This window comes from Patagioenas fasciata, chromosome Z (assembly GCF_037038585.1).
Source record: "Patagioenas fasciata isolate bPatFas1 chromosome Z, bPatFas1.hap1, whole genome shotgun sequence".
Taxonomy (NCBI): Eukaryota; Metazoa; Chordata; class Aves; order Columbiformes; family Columbidae; genus Patagioenas; species Patagioenas fasciata.
In genome coordinates, this window is record NC_092560.1 from 66,293,714 (window position 1) to 66,314,578 (window position 20,865).

Genomic DNA, 20,865 nt, shown 5'->3' on the forward strand with positions numbered 1-20,865 from the left:
CAGACACCACCTCTTTGGGTCATAACTAATAAGCAGAAAGGGGGAAAAAAAGGTATTTGTATTTGCTTTGTAATAAAGAAATAAAATAATAACTTACAATTATCTAAAAAGAAAATCAACACTACTTTTCACATTACAGATACTTAGCCAGGCAACGTTATCCTTAAACCTAAAGGATTTTTTTTCCCTAATGCAAATATACATCCCTCCTTGCATTTGCTTGCTGTACTGTTAAACATTTAAAATTTAATCACCTTTCAACATACCAACCAATATATACGGTGACAGGAGTAGTTAAAAAAATCTTAGGAAATTACTCATGCTCAAAACAAACATTTCACTAGCATTTTTACATATTGCTGTGAAAAAAATAAGAAATTTATTATTCTCTCAGTAATATAGTCTGAGATGTTATTGATGCATACGGATAATTTTTGCTTTTGAATCAATTCAGTGAGTAGTTCTATTTCCCAGATTTGATAGTTATTGCAAATTATAGTAGGTGAACAGACCACCTTAAGCAGCAGTAATGTGACATTATGGTGTCTGTCTTTCACAGTACAGTGGAAAACTGATGTACAGACTGGTGTGCAAAACATGGGCATAAGCAACAAAGAACCTAAGTGTACAGAGAGAAGATTAAAAAGGATTGACAAAAGCCACAGAAGAGATTTTCATTAAAGAATCACAGAAGCCTAATGTTTTCAAGAAAAAATGCTCTTAAAAACTAATATTGGTGATGGAAATAGTGATTAGGGAACATGACAAGAGCAAAGTATTGAGTAATAAAACTACTCTTTCACAAAGACCTATAGCTGTGACGAGGTAAACAGAACAGGGAAAACAGCAACAAAAAAAAGCAGGAAAAATAAAAACTCAGCAACAAATGTCAACAGAAATAAGTAAGCGGTCCTCATCTGAGAAGTGCTAGTGACAGACAGAGGAGTACTTACCTGACAGACCCTTTCTGGAACAGTGCTCAGCACACTGGAAAGCAGACAGATGACAGGACCAGTACAGATACACACAACAGACCAAGCGGTAATGGAGAAGCTGGCCCTTCTTGAGAGAGAGTAGTTGGACCAATAGGGAGTAGTGGCAAGGAGAGAATTCACTGAATTGTTTTAAGAGTCAGTGGGAACTCACAACTAAGTGTTCGACACAACAGCATGTAAAAGTATCATATGCAACATACTATTACTATGTTTTCTACGTAAGTAGCTGTATGCAAAAGCTTGGCAATACCATGTTGGGGTTTTTTAATAAGTTACTGGCAGCAGTTATTTTATATCCTAGGCAAGCATTAGAGTAATATGTCTTAAGAAAGGAAAGGAAAAAAAAAAAGTCTATCTAAGGTATAATGTATAATTTAAGTATATTTTGCATGAAGAGCGAGTTGCAGAAAGAAAACCATCCTGGTTACTGCTAAATATAAATCCAGCTATCTTTACAGTACACAAGACACTAAAAACGTCAGAAATATGTCTAGTGAACTTCTCCTGTTTAAGTGTTTCTGTCTGCTATTTTGAAGACAAATGTTGGCAAACTAGCAAAACATTTTAACAGATAACATGTGAAACCACAGTTTTGAATGATTTCCAAACGTCTTTTTGTTGGCTTCGGCTTACTTTAGCTACTTACGCTGGACTGTCACAGTGTCTTATAGATGAGGAAACTCCTCCCCCGCAGGTCCTGCTGCACTCTCCCCATATTGACCACGGACCCCAATCCCCATCTATGCTCTGGGGCCAAGTGCCAAAAGGTACGCACTCTCCCTGATAACACCACTGAAAGATTTCATAAAAAAACCACAAAATTAGCTTCCAGGCTGACAGAGTTATCAGGACAGAAAAATAAAAGGGTGAGGCAATGACCAATTATAGGCATTAGCATTCTCTGTATAGATAACAAGACTAATATTTTACTTCTTCTAGCCTTGTTTAGACATTGGTGAGGGTGTGTGTGATTTGTTAATTGTCTTCACTAAGTCCTGAATTATAGGTCCCTAACACATACCAGAAGTTAAAGCAAGCTTAAAACAAAGATTCTATTTTTTTGGTCATACATCCTCCTTGATGTTACACACTAAAGGAACTGCAAGTTGCTTATATTCTTTTAAACATTAAGATTCGTTTCTAAGATTAGTTCAGTAAAACACCCTCCACTTAGGATTCATGTAGAGTCTTCATCAAGCAAAATGAAAAATTCCCCCTGATAGTATTTCTTAGAATGCATTCTCTTAGATTTTAAAAATTTAAATCTGGATGAGGCTACAATGGAAGAAGAATTTGTTGCAGTACTTCATTTATATTAACTTCATTTATACTAACCCTACAGACATAATAATAGTAGTGCCAAAGCATTAGACATGGTACAGAAAATCATTATATAACAGTGACTGGCCAGTTGTTCAGGGACAGAATTAACATGCATATTTCACTCATGCGAACATTTAAATTTGCAACATTGTTACTTACATCCAATTTACAGAATTACAGACAATTCACACAAATGGCTAATTGTTAAAATAAGTTTAGCATTTCCTTGGTCAGACACCTTTTTTAAACCATTCAGAAATAAGCCTAGAGTCCACAGTTTGATCCATATTCTGGTGCCTACTGCACCACTGAGAATCTGGAGTAGGTTAGTTAGATAAACCCTTCCCACCATAGGCTTAGGCAGCAGTTTAGCATGGCCTCAGGTCCACAGTGCCCTGAGCCTGTAAATTTCACTTCCAAAACATAGTCATCTGCTATTCATCTCCTTCGAATTCCCATAACAGACACAGTATTGACCCTTTCTGAAAAGAAAACCAGATAACTTCGGTGTCCAGAATCAGCCATATGAATTTGACAAAAGCACTGAGAAATGCATGGAAGACATGGAAAGTTAGACATATCCCTGTGCACCCATAAGCACTACTGGAACACTCTGTGTTGACTTTACAGTAATATTAATAGGTACAGCAAAGCTGTGTAGCTTATCAGTAAATGCACCCAGACACAACATGATTTTGCATATGAACACAGGCTACCACTTAATATTTCCTTGTTACATTATTTCCTTGTTATTTCCACATTAATAAGTGAAACCTGTAGCATTATTTTTCTAACCATATTAATTCTTTTTTCTCCTCTCAAAATGGTTTTATCGTCATCCATGACCAAACGTTTTTATCCTCCATGACTTCTTTTTTCTCTGTATGTGCTGTACCTGCTACAATCTAGCACATTTTCTTATAAGCCTCATCCTCTCAAAAAGCAAGCACTAATGTGTTTACAGAACAGGTAAAGCAGACTATTTCAAATCTGAAGTACAAAATGCACCACCTTTTCTACCAGGTATGGTCAGGAGAGAGCTTTCCTCATAGCAGCCCATGTGGTGCTGCATTTTAGGTTTGTGACCAGTCTGGATAAGGCACAGATGTTTTGGCTGTTGCTGAACAGTGCTTACACACCATCAGGGCTTTCTTGGTTTCTCAACTTGCCACCCAAGTGAGCAGGCTGGGGGTGGGAAAGAGGTTGGGAGGGGACACAGCAGGGACAGCTGACCCAAATTGTCAAAAGCGATATACCATGCCTATAGCATCATACTCAGCAGTGAAACTGGGGGTGGAAGTGTTTCCAAAGCAGCCACTGCTAAGAGACTGGCTGTGCTACAGGCTGCTGATGGGAGGTAGTAAAGTGATTTGCGTCTGAACTCTTGTTCACTTTTCTCTTTTCCTTTCACTTACTAAACTGTCTGTTTCCATACTTTTGCCCTTCTGAGTCTCTTCCCTTCCCTGGGTGGGTAGCGAGCAAGCAGTTGGGTGGGGGCCTGGCTGATGGATGGAGTCCACCCACCACACCCTTCTTCAGAGGAAAAAACAAGGACACAAGGCTTCAGAGAAAAAAAGTAAGGCTATCCTTCGTGGAGTTCTAAATTTACAATTTGGAGGTTTATGCCAATAAGCAGGCATTCATCAGGTGAACATACCCTTCGTAATGCAGACTCTTTAGTAAACCTGCATTTTTCACTATTATAGATATATCTACATAGCACAGCATTTTGCAATGCCTCTAATGGTACAATTATGATGGAGAATGAAGTATTTATGTGAATTACATATGAGGGATTAAAATCTTCTGGTTTTCTTCTCATTACAGTTATAAAATTAGTGATAATGAATGTATTAACTAAAGACAGTAATCTCCTTGCAGCATTCTTTTAAAGATGCAACACAAGTGCATGAACAGTAATCTAACACTAAAGTCAAAAACTAAAAATTAAAAAGCTTCTAAGAGTAAAAATGTAGGCTAATTACTTAAAAATACATTCTATATATTACAAATACGTCAAAAACAAAGAAATGAAAGACACTCAGAGTTAAAGTTAAACCGACAAGAATATCATATAAGTAAAACATAACATGCAAAAAACCCCAACTCTATACTACTATGACTGTATACAATATGCAGGTGCATTTTACCTGCTTTATTTTTCCAAAAGCTGTGTAAAACACCTGTACTCTATGATTTCCAAGGTCATGCATTGTCTTCCACATTCCCATAGTTCCCTGTAAAAACTCCTCAGGTAATGTTTTTTCTCCTCTACTGAAATTAAATCTGAGGACTTAACTTTCTAGGGAAAATGTATCTTTCACCAGAAGCCATTGATACACAATATCTGTCAGAGTAATTCAAAATTATAAAAATCTTCATTACTCTAATGGGACTACAGAAATATGCTTCCTCCACAAATTATAGCAACCTCATCTGGTATGATGAGGTAAGGACTACTAAGTAACCAGTACATGAAGAAACAAGAGAAGGTGACAACTGTTTTAAAAGAACAATCCTTCGTGAAAGGCTTAGAACTGAAATGTTAATTTTTCTCTAACACTCAATAAATAACATTCAATTAGTTCAACTAGGTGATGCACTTGAATATGCATAAAATGTGCAAAAAACTCTGAATAAGGTAAGCAGTCCAAAATGTTTTGTATAGAGATCATTAACAACAAAATAAAACATGACATTGTGACACATTTGAGATTGCTTTTACATGAACATTAGCTCTTCAACAGAACTAAGATTTATGATAGTCTGCTTTTAGGAAACTCAAGCAGTAAGTACTCTAATATTGTGGGGAAACTGATTTCATGTTTTGCAGAGGGAAAAAAATCAATTTAAATTTGTCATCTCAGTTTTAATAATGTATTTTTAATAATTGCCTCTACAAATATTTTGCAAGAAAACTTAATGTCTAATAATAACTTAAATTATCACACAACCTAGCTATTTAAACTGTCCTTTCAGGACACTGAATTATCACTTTTTGCCCACTCAGCCCTCATTTACATACCTAGAATGAATCTAAACAATGTTGTTAGAAAAGGTCACCTTTTCTATTACTTTAAATTCAAAGACAAAATAAACATTCCTACCAGTTTTGTCTTATTGATTTTTATACTCATCAGAGTATTTATAAAAATCTATTAGTTAGTTTACCTTCACAAACACATCTCGGGGAATAGCAGAGAAACTTCATGTATATTGAAAATTATTATTACAAGTTAGGAAAAAGAGTACCTTTTTGAACTCAGCCGATATGTAAAACCCTTCACCAAAGCATGAACATATATAAGCTTCAAAACAGAACAGATATACAAGTTCCATCAGTAGCAAGAAACCACTCTATTCTCTTTCCCTGTATGCAGAAAACAGCTGAGTAACTTTTATGGAAAACACTCCAAAAACCTTCAAGCATAGGCAAGATATCTACTCTGGAAAATTTCAACCCAAAGAGTTAAATGTTTGGTACGTTTATATAAGCAATTGAAAGAAGGTTTCATAACAGAGTGTTAAGGCCATTTTAATTGTAGAATTCCCTCCCAACTCTGCCAATAAGATATTAATGCACACTGCACCAGATTTTGCTTTAATAGTTACATTGAGTTTACATTAATGTAAATAAAAGCAGAAATTGACCCTACAAATATGAAGAAGTACTCCAAGATCTTGTTATGCTTTTAGAGCAGGGAACATCATTTATTTCGTATTTGGACAGAACCCAGCAAAACGTGGCCTAATTTGGTTGGGGCCTTTCGGTGTGATTGCTGCACAAATGTAGTAGTAGTAATACAGTGCTACAGAATTGTAACATATTATTTTCTCCTTAGTGTGTGGTAAAGTGAACCATACTTGCAAAGAGCTCATGTCTCCTGTTTTTTTGCTATCAGGAGCTATTAATTTAGAGGAATATTTGAAGCTGCAGTTTACAGACACAATTCTCTGCTGTTAACAGGCATGAACAGTTTACCTTTGTAAAACAGTATGGATTCTCTCATTTCCCTCTAAAATCTAATGATGGAAGGAGATACAGATGACTACAAAAAGATTTTTTGTAGAGAGCAAGCTGATAGAAGCCTCTGGCAAGTGGACATAGCAACAGCATCTTAAAGCATCTCAACCTGTTCACTGTAGTCTCATGATTTAAAAATATAAATTGAGGTACATTGCTCCTTGTCATTGGCAAGGAGTAGTGGTTCCAAAATAAACCTAGACTGTTGATTTAAGAGCAAGGCTTCTAACATTTTCTATTACTCTAATAAAAGGTTACATTTTGGTAGAATGTGAAGCTCTATTTTCAGTGGCCAACTTGAAGCACTCAATTTTTTTTTTAAAGACCGCTTCAACGAATTTATTTAACATGGTTTACCAATATTTCCAAACTCAGCATGGAAAAGACATCAAAATGATGCTAGGTCATGGGCCCTAAAAGAAGCCATTAAGAAGCATTAATAAACTGTGACAGCTGCCCAAAAGCTTTCATTCTTTTTGTTTAAACATCAGATTGCAAGTCAAAATGCAGCTTAATCTTTGTTGAAACTAGCCCAACTAGCGTGTCAAAAGGATGAGAATAGATGTCAGTAGTCATTGTTAGGAAAAAATCCATTCTGGAGCAGTAAATCTTATGGACAGATGAAGCAACTCTCAGACAGATACTGGAAATTAACATAATAAGCTCTTTTCACTTTGTACAAACCTGCGTAAAATACAGTATCTTGAAAAAACATATATGGAATTCACTTTTTCCCCAGTACATGTCCTGTAAATTAATCATTAAAATCTTCACTTTAAGATCTGAATAGATTTTGCCTTGTTATTCAGAAATACTTTTTTACTATCCTTAATCTAAAACTAAGTTTCAGAACTTTGTCTGAAACTACTGATACGCAGGCACTGTTTTAAAATCAAAATTCTAATGTTCAAACAGATACAATAGCACCAGACTTATCTATTGCAACATCGACTTTCAGTAAGGTAGAAGAGTTTAGCAGACTGCACAGAAAAGTCTTTTAAAGCTAAAAGCTTACACAAGTATAACTGAATACTACAAAAATAATTCAAAATGAAAACAGAAAGATCGCTGGGAAATATGGACTTTGAGAAAACATTTTATTAAGGCAACAGTTTTTCTATATGCCTGTACAATTCAGCTTTTATCTGAAAGAATAAAGATTTTTTTATCTTCTAACAGAACAGCAGAGTTCAGGCTCTAGATCTATGTTACACATTTTCAAAATCCATGCCAGACCTACACTTGTTATAGTCCTTTGCAGAAGAGTGCTATAAAATTCATTAAAAGGTTAAACTAAAGAGTTTTTACAATAAATAATCAAAAAATACACAAGAAAGTATGTATAAGGGTATTTTTGTTTGGTTTGTTTTGTTTTTTTGTTGGTTTTGTGTGTGCATGTGGGTTTTTTTGCTCATTGTTGTGGTTTTGGGGGGTTTGTGTGTGTGAGTGCATGTGGTGTTTGGTTGCTTGGTTCCCTTCCCCCCAGCTATAGAATTTTACGGATAAGAAAAATGTTTTATGAAATTACATATATAAAATCATTGTGAAATAATTCTGTAGGACACTTCCATTAGGATGCAAATGCATTCTGAAGTAACTAATTTTTGAATTCCTATAATTGCTCATAAGTACTTCTAGTTATTTCTTCCTGTAGGCTTTTAACAATAAATCGCCTCTCCAAGCAATAAATTGTTTGTACTCACCCCCTTTTCAATGCTCCCTGTTTGGCAAAGAGTACCTTCAGCTGCTGGAATGCTGTTGGTAACACAGCGGTTACTTTTGCTGAGGCACCAGAGCTCTCTACACACTTCCTAGGAAAGAAGGCAGAAGCAAGTTGATCAGAATAAAAGCCTAAAATTGTGTCCATCCTCATACACACAGGTATACACAAATTTGTTTTGAACAGAGACTGCTAAAAACTGGGCTGGTGACATAAATCTACAGATGGTTGTGAAATATTTGGGAGCAATTTCAAAGCTACCATATTTTACCTAAGAATATTCTGCCAAAAAAAATATCTGGAAGCATAAAACTGCAGACTACAAGAACGTGTTTTTCACACCTGCCATGCAATTAATGTTTTATTAGTTGCTTTTTTTCTTGATTAGTGCTAATACTGCTCTTAGTATATTTTAGTGTTGCTGTAAAAGCAGTCTTCAGATGTGCTGTAGTATCTCCATTACTGTAATTATCTGCCTCAAAATTATATGATAAAAGGATCCCATTAATTTTGAAATATGAAACAGCAACAACTATTTTTGTTTCCTTTAGTTAAAACCAAAGTTTCTGAGCTTGAACTACTTGCACTCCTGTAACATTTGCTAAAACAGTTGACATGTATTTAATACTTATAGAGCTATGTACTAAAATATTTCCTTTATGTTTTTTACATTTGTGGCTAATATTTCATAAATTATTTATCCTACCCTATTTTCCTATGTTGTCAGTGTCAAACAAACACAGATTTTCAAATAATCTTCTTCCCTAACATATTTTCTCATTTGGTTTTGCACATTTACTCATTTAAACTAAGCCAATTCTGCTGAGATTTCTTGTTAAAACTAAGTGTTGAAATTCATAATGATCCAAATTGCCTGAACATTAGAAATCTTCATAGTTGCCTCAGTTGCCCTTGGATTCAGGTATGCATACAGAATGGAATTAGAAGTGTTTTACTTTTACAGTAAATTACTTACATGATAATCTTTGTTGTATTACTTTGAGATCTATGCAAGAGTTCACAATCTGATTGTAGATACTTTCTATTCTAAAGTATTTTTTAAAATTTGAAACATTCAGAGCTTTGAAATGATCTTATGATAGTCACTACTATTTCATTTTATTTAACTGCTGCTTAAGATCACATTCTACAAATAATCCTTGTATAGATTCTATGGCTGAACCTTGGTACAAAGAGCAAAAAGAAAAAGACAGTGTGAATAAATTAAAATTATGAGGTGCTCCCCCCCGCAAAGTTAATTGCTTATCTGAGGAAAAAAACCGAGTATTTGGGACCTGGGCTTTCTATACACATCAAAAGGAACAACTGTTAAGTTTTACCTGAAGATTCATGTTTCTTGCATTTTACTGCATATACAAATTCATTTATTTATACATTATTCACTAGCAGGTGCAGTAACAGAGATCAACAGTACAGCCTTCTCTTAAATAATGCAAAATTCTTTCCAAAGTTTAAAAGCTGGTGCCATTCTTTCAGGACTGTTAAGACAGCACGACTGGCAGAAGCAAGTTATCTTTTTAAAAAATAACTAAAAACATACCCTATTAGAAAGGTCTGAAATTATGAGGAATGACTACTGAAAATTTCTAGAGTTTCTATATAATTTATAAGCTATTTCATCCTATTTGGGGAGTGGTTCTAAGCGAATTGTTGAGCCTCTTTTTAGAAGAAATATTGCCACTTGTAAAAGCATACCTGCAGCCAATGCAGAACTATCCAACTTTTCAGATCAGAATTTTTCATTGAAGAAATGCAAACAGTATAAATGTTTACTTTCTTACATCTCCAAATAAAACATTTGCTTTTGCCACTCGGCTGATAAAATTTTCAGATTAAAATACACACAAATAGATATTGGGTTTAATGCATCAAATAGAACAGGGAAAGAGAAGAAGATACATGACAAAGATTCTTTAAAAATCTAATTAGATTATAAATGCAACATCCATCAAGGTGCTAAAATTCAACACTAAATCAACTTCATATCTGAATCAACCATCAATCCAAACTTCAATACAGCATGGATTTCAAAGTGAAAAACCTGAAACTGGCTCCTTTCAGACACAGTATGAGGTGCTCCTGTCATAATACTGCCTTATTTATTCTTACATTTAATTTACTTGCTGATTTTTTTGAGGAAAATTAGTGTGATTTATTTGCGCATGTTTCACATGTGTTTTACACTGTCAAATCTGGGCCATCTTGTCTAGACTGTGCTTTTCCAAGAAAGGTTGGACCAGATGATCCTTGTGGCCCCTTCTAACCTGGCATTCCATGATTCTACGCTTAAACATGTCAGACTATGAGGACTCTACTTGTGACCCTGTATTTACTTTGCATGCAATCAAGGACAAATGTTTAAATTAATAGCTGTGCTGATTTTGTGAAGCATGCGTCAATGTTCTGAAAAGCCAAAAATTAAATTGCATTGAAAAGAAACAAAGATTTCAATCATTACAGTACAGACAGAAGGAAAAAAAATCAGATCTGGATAACAGTCTGGAATTTGAAAACATCTATACTTCAGGGTGATTTAAACCCAAAATTCTGGTTTGTACTCCAGAGTTAATGTGGGGAATTTCACTTTTGATATTCCCACAGAAGTATACCATCTATATATTAACATATACAGTGAAGTAATAACTAAAACATGTATTTTCTTCCCAGGCTAACATATCCACAAACGAGAGTACTTAACAAGTCCCTTTCAACAGGAATCTATCTGTGTACTCAGGCTTTTTTGTCACACTAGATTTCTTCAAATGCACTGAACTGATATCACCTAGACATTTTAATGCCAAACACTCGGCTGAACCATGTGAATTACTGGTTAAAGGACTCCAAAACTATTTTAGTCATTCATCTATTTGCAGCATGTTTCTAAGCATGTCAGCTGATCTCTCTGCTCCACAAAATGAAATACTCTCCTTCTTCCTACATTGCTTTAGGAGATAGAATGAAAAGCAGTACATCATAACTATATATTATTGTTGTTGACATAGTCTGGTAGCCCTTATTCAGACCTTAACTTCAGCTGGACTTTGGCTCAGTAAATCCCTAAAGACAAAAGTAATGTAAAATTACTATGGGCTGCATCACACTGTTAACATTTGAGCAAAAACCTCTGCCTAAATCAGAAAAGAATTCTGTTTGAGACAGACATGCAATATCCTAAAATCAACAGAATATTTCCTTACAGAAAACTAGGGAAAACACAGAGGATATATTAACTAAAATAACATAATGTATCAATTTGTATAAGTAATTTATATTGAAAAGAATAAAGTATTTTTGTAATTTATTTTAAATATATCCAGATTTATTTAAAAAGTTGTTTATTTTCCCTTACAGTTTTGCATTTAAAAGAAAGAGTAGAATCTCAAGTACATTCTCCATCACTCTCTACGTGAAAGGTAAAAAACATTAATAGTCATTTGAAAAGAAATAAGATACCTAAAAAGAAGTGGAAAATCTATCTGTGCTGTTATTCCATTAAATGAAAATGGAATTATATCAGATACTATTAGGCCTATGTCTTCTTTATTTTCAGCTGATTTTGGAAAGTTAACAGAGAAATTCTGACTAAGGTGCATACAGCTTTCTGTTCTCCAACTCCACCCTACACCTGGTACTACCTTTGTTTCATAGTTTTGATTTGAGCTATTTCCTTACCACCACCATCCCATCTGTGACATCCCTCTGGTTTTAATACACCAGCCTTAAAAATATATGAGGAGCTGCCCTGGAAAGGCCAAGCCCAAAATCATTACTAGAAAGCATACTGCTTTTTTTCCACACACACACACACACACGCACACCCGCCCACCCACCCACCCACCAACATAAGGGGACCCTTTAGGGTAGCCTTTTCTTTATTGGTGGACGTAGGATGAAACTAAGATACCTTTTCGCCAACATTAAGCTTGTGTGAATAATTTAGTGAAACTAAGAGAAAGAACCATAATTTCAAAATTTATCAATGACCTCAAAGTCAAGCTCCAAATGTGTGGATATTATAACTATGAATTGGTAAAGCAAACAAGGGAAAGTGTTTTAAAAATCCAGGAAACATAAACTGAAGCTGAGGCCTTTCACAAGATCAAGACAAGATAGATGACAACCTGTAACGGTGTATCTTAGGACTCCATGACTTCAGTTTGGAATTCGGATGCTTGTATTTGCAGTAAATTAAACAAAGCTGAACCCATCTAGAGAAAAAAAACAGCAAATCAAATTATCTTCCTTTTGCCTAAGTGTTATCGATGATGGAGCCTCTTTCTGTTGTGTCATGCACACTTACATACAGGCATTTCAGATTATGTAACATCTAAGCATCCTATATCATAATCACCATAAATGGTAACAATACAGCACAATGAAAACTCAGTAATATGAGCAAAGGTCAAATTGTTGTGCTGTTCTTAATGTTTTCAACACTAACGAAAGCCTCCAACAAAAGTTAGCAGTCTGGCCTGTAATATTAAAAAAAAAAAAAGATGGGAAATACATTCACAATACACATTAAACTGCGATAATTTGGGAGTATAATTTTTTGTTCATATATTTTTTTCAGTGGTTTAATCTCTAATATGCTGCACCTCTTGATGAGCATTTGCTAAAATAGAGCATAAAAATAATTAGCTTGAATTGTAACTTACAATTCAGGCCTGAAGAGCATCAACCTAGAGTATTTTCAGCCTCACTGCTGAAATACTGCTGGCACCACAATTAAAACCAGAAGACTCTAATTATGGGTGAACTTCAGAAGGTCAAAGTTTAGTTCAGATAAGCACCCAAAAGTTACCATTTTAGTGCTCCACTACCAAATGCTCATTAAGTGGTGCAGCATGTTACGAATCACAACATGCTGAAAGAATGTAAAATAGAATCCGTTACTTAAGTGGTACACTCGTATTATGCTGCCAGCATTCTTTCCTAAATATTGGGTGCTTATGTGAACCTTATGGCAACTACAGAAGCCTCAAAAAGTCGATCACATCCAAGTAGCATCTTCCCTTTCAAACCCATACAACCTATCTCAACTTTATTCAAACCACGTTCCAGTATCTGGAATCTCATTATTGCTTCTATTATAATCTAATGCACTCCTCCTGCTCTGACCAATGGCTTCCCCTTGAATCTTTTAAACAGCTTTCATAACATCCAGGCACATTGGTCCATCTGCATCTCTTGTGAAAGACGAAAAGAAAAAGAGAGAGAAGGAGAAAGGGAGTTTGGAGACAAGACAGTCCTAGTAAAGAAGGGGACTACTGGAACTTGCTAGAAAAAAGATACAAGAAGTACGTAAAACTACTCTGGGATAGAGACTGAGGAATATTTGTGGCATTTCCCTTGGCTATACACACCCTAATCTTAAAAGGAAGAGGGAACAAAATTTACTTCAAGAATAAAGCTGAAAGTGTTTCCAATGTTCTTCATTACAGCATGATCCAATTAGTCCTTACACAAGAAAAGCTAGAAACTTTAATAATTCTAAATGCAAAAGGCCTGCACAACTGTGATGAGACGTTTTGCACTTGACGGGCAAGACCTTATGAAATAAAAAAATAATGGAAAGGTTGATAAAAATGACAGAGTATAATACCAGGATCTTCAGTTCCTCTCTTTCCCTACACATACTTTTAACACCAATTTGTGAGCAACATAATATAAATCCATCAGATCAAACTACTCATACTCTGCTGACAAACACCAAGCATAAAGCACCTGCCATGGTATGACATAAGAAACTGGGGGAAAAAAAGTCACTTTTCAGTGAGTTACTATGTACAGATTCAAATTAATACAAAACCCTAGTCACAGTATCCATGGGTGAGGGAACAAAAGGGAATCAGTAGTTCTGGTGCAAAGAGAGCCCAGTGGCTTTTCTGCCTTTCCTTCTGAAAAAAACAGCTTCCAGAATCTGCTTCCACTTTCCTATAAAATCCCTACATCAAGCTTAATACTACCCTTTATTTAACTGGAAAAAATAACATCAATGTTTCATGTAAAAACAGTTTAATTCACTAACATTGAAGCTTGTATCATGTGACTACAAGGGTCAATTGTAATTCAGGCTATTTTGCCCTAGAAGAAATATTTTAGAACCATTCTATATGGCAATTTGTTTACTTTCCTGGACTTGAGAGTTAGCTGACCAATGTTGGTTTGTTTCGGTCATTACTAATTAGTTCAGTTTAACTATCCTATTTCTGAACTGGCATATGGGAAACTAGGAAGCAGTGAAGGCACGACAACTGCATATCCTGTATTTGTGAAGGCAATGCTCTCCCAGCAACTTTCCAGTAATGGTAATTAACTTTATGGCCACTCCCCATAATTGATGAAAAATCTCCTAGAGACAACTAACATAAGGGAACTATGGAAGGCAGCAGGAAGACACTGTATTCTGAGAATGTATCTTAATTCTGCCTGTTTACAAGCAGTAAGTTCATAGCTTGAACTCTATCTGTCCTTCAAAATGCACTAACAAAATATGAATAAAAACTGGTATTTGAGTTTAAAGCTATTTTTTATTGGCAAACTAACTGGAGAATTTAATTGCAAACATAAGACCATGACAAAGATGAGAGCTACCTGTCATCAACTAAAATACATTATCTCATGTGTTAAACTCTAGTGTGAAAAATCAAGACTGGTCCTACTGATTTCAGTGAAGCCATGTATCCAAAGGGAGTTTGTTCCCTTTTCCCATTACTCAAAGTATTTACTGATATGAATGATGATAGAAAAGCATAAAATAAAAAAAAAAACTACGAAAGAAATTGCAAGACACTATCTCTGAAACCCATGCTAGCAGCCAACTGCTTCACAGAACATAAAATGCACCACAGCAATATCATCCATATGCATAAAGAATTAACTGCTAGTAAAATGTCTGAGGTTTTTACCCTCCATCCTAAAAACGTGGGGACCAGCTCTAGAGGAAAGCATTATTTTGAACCAAAAATCTGTAAGTTACAGTCAGGCATATTCCAGGTATTATTTGAACTCATAAAACAGAGAAATTTGAAGTCAAGACTAGAATTCTTTCCTGAGTTAACCCAGAGACAGTGAAAAGCCAACTGTTATTAGGCAGATACTCAAAGGTTAAGGAGGTAAAGAGCAAATGAAAAATGTTCTTTACACTCACCTAAGCAAAAGTATTGAAAAAGGCCTGAACTATCAGGAGAACTGGCATACAAAAAAGAACAAAGAACTGAGACACACTTGACAATCAGCATAAGAGAATTCATGCTGCATCACTCTAGAAGATATAGCATAGTCAGTAGCTACATCAAGGAACAAGAACTAGCACTGTTCCTAATAACCTCAAAATCTCCTACTGCCATGAAACCAGTAAGATAATCTGGAAAAAATGTATTGCCTTTAGGCAAAAGCTATGTGTCAGTATTACTTAGCGAAATTTCCACCATTACAATTTGGCTCCCTGTAAGTCACAAATTTTACATTCTCCTGAATCTGAAAGCGTATCCTAAAAATTACTATTTAAAGTAGTCTGAGACACAGCCTCTCAAATTCTTTGTTCAAAGTAACTATTTCTTCACTTAAATTCTCTAAAATTACCCGTGTCAGTAACGATGGAAAGTACACTATAAATAACGATACAATAGTAGCATCACTGTCTACTTGCTAACATGTCGTTTCATTTTCTCATCTCAAAGAGCTAAAGCAGCCAGCTAAAGCATCTCTTTGAATTCTTGGCCGACTCAAGGTGCTAAATACAGGAAAATCTGACCAATAGCTACAATGCTTTTGCTGGAAGAGTTATGTCTGTAAGTAACTGAACAGCTTCATTAGGTCTAGTGCTTACAATAGTATCACAACAACTACAAAGATCTCCTTTTAAGGTCAAATTGAATCCTTGTCAGTAAACACACAGAAAGGTGGAAACATACGGCTCCTTTAGCACTTCAGTTCTGATGTCTTAACCATTCAAACACCTTTCTATGTATTTAAATTCAAGTTTCTAAGTGAGAAAACACTTCAGGTACTTAAATGAGCAATATTCTTTGCAGGAACAGGACATGATCTCTGATCAAAAGCAACAAACAATTTAAAATAAGCATACAGGGGGAAGGGATGAGGAAATATGGAAGAAAAGGCAATGAACACAGATTAACATTAAAGTTAGATGGTTGAAAGAGGTAATTTTTCCTAAGGCTAATAAGACATTATTACACAGAATTACTAGACAGAATTACAAAGTTGAAAGAACATGAAGATTTTCCAAGTTACTTTAAAAGCACCAACTATCCTGAAAGCTATATCAGAGCCCAAAGGAGACTTGTAATTTTTTTGCCTTAGATTTGAGAATTTGACTGTTTCTCTTCTCATGTGACCAGAAAAGAACATGAGCAAGAGAAAAAGGCAAGTAATTTTCTCCAAGGTTTCCCTTTGATTTAGAAGTTATTTCTTTTTGGGTCACTAAACTCCATGTTGGAAAACCTGTTCTACCCCTTTTTTAATGAACACTTCAAATAAAAAGCACTAAATGAAATGCTAAAAAGAAGTTAGTATACAAACTACGCCCACTGTTAATTAGGGATTTTTTACTATGTTTTTCCATCCACAGTTACACACGTGTCTGTTAGAATAAGATCAATAAACTATTAGTGGCATCTTCATGTGAACAGTACATCAAATATGAATATTTAAAACAGTAACTGTTTATTTTTGATAAAGAGTTGGAAAGAATATTCAATTCAGCTTTTCCTGCTATTTAGATCTAGTTCCACTACTCAGTTCTAAAACACCTTTCATATATTAATATGTCTTTCTTATATGGATATTTTTCATCTGTACTACCAGCTTCCAAATACATTTTTTGCTCCCTTTCAAAATTATCACCTGAAATCTGTACAATGATAATCATCTTGATCACATTTACAGAGGATTACGGCCATGGTGGATAATATTTTTAAATGTAGACACCATTTTAAATGCATATAATTTCTAACAGTGGATATTACCAGACTTTTACAATAATCTGCTATATATGGATTCTGAACTCTATTATTAAAAATAGGTTTTCTTCTGAAACACTTTTAAGCTATTCTCACGTTGAAGGCACACTGATGAAGCACAATACAGTATATAAATTCTGAGGACTGGTAATGTCACAGGAAGATGTAACTTCTTTTAACTATTGCCTCAATTAAGGGTCAACCTCTTTTTTGTAACTATAAAGGAATCCCAACAAAAATTTTAAATCTAAATGAAAGTAGAAAGCAGAAAGCCAATATTACCTACACATCTTAATTACTTCCAATTGTTTGTGGTTTAGAAACTGGTTTAAGAAAAAAGTGTACTGCGCAGCATGATCATCACAACAATGATTACATAGTTTTAACAGTGTTTGAAAAAATAACATACATGTGGAAAAGCCATGTTTTGCACATTATTAACTTTTCAGTTTCACTTAAAATGCAGCATATCTCCAAAGTCTATGCTATAAATCATGGATTAAATACCTGCAGATTTCCTTAGTCTGAAAATAGCAGAGTGTGTGGTGAGAATTTGTAAGAAAAAAAAAAAGAAAAAAAAAAAAAGGTCTGACTCAGATGTAGTGACAGAAAACAGGACCCTTAAAGAACAGTGGTGGAAGTGAGAATTTAAAGAGGAACAATAAAGGCCAAAAGAGGTTCGATGAGGGATCAGGAGTAGAAGACCCAACAAGATAGTCAGCCAGCTACATACAGTTTTTAAATCCTTTGCACAACGCGATCTGCCAAAGAGGCATCCCAAGAATAATATTGTATTTATCACTCCAGGGATATTAAAAATGGATTTTCTTTGTAGCTAGTCTTTGGAGAAGTATACAGAGTATAAATTCAATTATTAGATTGTTTTATTTGAATAATCTAAAAATTAAAGTTTATTAAAATTATTAACTTTTAAACTACTACATATGTTTTCAGAGTTTATTTAATTTAGTCTCAGCTGATCATTTGATGAGAAGCACAGCAGAATGCATCTTTCTACTATATACTTTGGGCTGCATGATTTTACATTAAGTATTTATAAGTTTATTGCATAACGGCTTAAGTGTGCAGCTTTTAATTTCTCCTGTAAATTTATTTACCTTAATTATTGCAGACTGGTACTTGCAGCCACAGCTTTGCTAGTACTTAGCTATTCAGTATTCTATTCAGCTATCTAGCTTCATGTTCCTCTGTTCCCACAACCATAATTCATCTAATTCATCTTTCCAAAAAGAGATCTGAACAATGTCAGAAACAATAAACTCAATGACAGAGACAGAAAAACCAAACCAAACCAAACCAAACCAAACCAAAAACAAAAAAAAAAAAACCAACCCAGACCTGACAAATCAATAAAAATACAAAAGTAACAAAATGTAGCTTTAAATTGCAAAGTTTAAGCCAGCTAAACAGATAACATGTTTCAAGATTAATACACAAGAACCTGATCTCATTTAACTGAAAACAGAGAAAATTCTGTAGTAAACTTCACAAGGACCAGGATCAAGTATTCTGGGACCCTGTTATTCCTAAAATTAAAGAATGTTTTCCCCGGCTCATTGTTACCCACAGATTTTGGTGTACAGTACACACAAATGACTCAAGCAAAAGATGCAGCATAAGGATTAAAATGTACCCTTTGCTTATGTATGATGGCATCAGACACGCTATCGGAAATCTGTAACCCACTACTGCATCTAACTAAAGATTCATGTTATAAAGGAATATATACAAATGACTAAGCAGAACACTCAGCATAAGGATGAAGACTTCTTACCCCATATTTACACTGGCGGGATGTTGCTCCATACTGGAAGCGACACTGTTCATCAGCATCATACACCTGACCTGGGGCCACAGCTGGATAAAGAAAGTCACGCTTGGGAGGCTCATTATCAAGGCAAGTACCACGGCCCGAACTGTTCAACATAAAGGACCAAATCAATTAGGTATTTTACTGACTGTAAATCACAGTAATGATATCATGTATCTAGTTCTTACTTTTAACAGCACTGGGTGTGAAACACAGGTGATTGCAATAAACAAACAGTAAGATGGTACACCCATAGTAAAAATAAAAAATAATGAGGGAATTCAGAGATTAAAATATTTTTTCATCATTATTCTTAACAAAAAAATGCTTATTTTAATTGTGAAATAGATTTCATATATTATCCTTTTTTTAACTGCGATAATTTCTGAGCCACACAAGACTGATTTTCATTTTTGTTTTAGGATTCCTGTTTGTTTTCACTGAAGAATAGCTACATTTGGTCATAGAATGAAAAATAAACAAATTAAGCAAATAATAGAAATCAAGTTTACAATTCTTAATAACCCTTCTGAGCCTTCAAACAGTACAATCTTATAGATATAAGCAGTTCAATTGGTTTATATAAAATACATTTAAATTTCAATATGACTGAATGTTTATAGGATTAGGACCTTAACATGCATGGGTTTTGCATATTTGAGTGAACAAAATAGTTACAGTGGTAAAAATTCTGCAGAATCTTCAAATGCACCTATACTAGAATGAGTGGGGGGGAAAAAAAGAAAGTGTGGATCCAAGATCTTTTCTATGGTATTATTTAGTCTTAAAAATTTCATGCTAGAACTAAGATCATCATCTTTGAAAACTTAAATATTTTCTTCTTTTGTATTCACTGTTTTATTTGGTGGTTGGTGAGGTTTTTTTCCAAAATACGTCCATATTCAACCGCAATATTTTAGAGTAGTGGAATAAATAACAAAGAAAGCCAAATGCAGAGCTCAGTTTAGAAAACTTTGTACTTTGCTAAATACAATTATTCAGTTTTATTTAGTCACAGTATGCATAAAAGTGGATATATGTTTTTTTACTTTCATTTCATATGTGAATAAGTGAGGATTTTTAAAGAATTCTTATGCCAACACTTCAAATTTTTTCCAACATTCCTACAAATTTTGCCAGCACTTATGGTTTTTTTCCCAAATCTTTTCCATGCACCTTGCCAAAGGCACATAATTTTGAAGTGAATGTTCTACACTGTTTTTTTGAGATCTCCAGTTTTCTATACTTTTCATCAGCAGATAAAAAAAAGAGCAAAAGCCTCTTTTAACTACATGTTTCATATTCTGATTTTAACCCTGTTTTATTCAATTCTTTGAAATACTACAATAAACACTCTGAAAAAGCAAAGAAACAAACAAATTCCAACCATTGAAGAAGATGGTAAATGGCAAATGAGGCAATAACCAGGTAAATACAGAAAAAATATGATATTTGGTTACTAATCACAATTTATTTAATGTGATTCACCTGCATGCACACACACCTTCAGCTGAAATCTACCTTTAAAATATCAACTGTTCTGGAATAGAAAATGATGTACTTGCCCCTTTATTCAGTTTTAATTACTGCAAGCATATATATTTTCTAACAGCAGAAGCAGGGAAACTATCCTACATTCTTCTGAATATAAATATTTCAGTGTTGTGGTTTGTATGTATGAAAATAACTCAAATAATATCTGATTTTTCTGCATTGTCTGGACCAGGCTGCAGATAGGAACTTTGCTTAAACAAGCACTGTGAAGTTTAGCATTCAACATCAGCTTGAGCTAGTATTGCATATGATGGGAACATTTCCATAGATTCCAATATTGTAGAGTTTGGCCTGTAAATTGTGATCCTGTAAACAGACAGCCAAGGGCACGGCATTTAAAAATACTCTTTAAATCTGGTGACTCTCTCGATAGGCATATGTACCTCTCCAAGGATTAGATTATCGAATCA

The 20,865-nt window shown here is 34.6% G+C and overlaps 1 protein-coding gene across 6 annotated transcripts in view; it reads right to left on the minus strand.

Moving 5' to 3' along the window:
- The window catches only part of ADAMTS6 (ADAM metallopeptidase with thrombospondin type 1 motif 6), a 150,764-nt gene that overhangs the window by 50,812 nt on the left and 79,087 nt on the right, over nt 1–20,865 (minus strand). For all 6 annotated transcript variants that reach the window (XM_071801811.1, XM_071801812.1, XM_071801810.1 and 3 more), the window contains 3 exons: nt 18,866–19,007; nt 8,046–8,153; nt 1,642–1,787 (listed from right to left, as the gene is read on the minus strand). In XM_071801811.1, the coding sequence (XP_071657912.1) occupies nt 1,642–1,787; nt 8,046–8,153; nt 18,866–19,007 (396 nt within the window). The remainder of the gene's footprint in view (nt 1–1,641; nt 1,788–8,045; nt 8,154–18,865; nt 19,008–20,865) is intronic.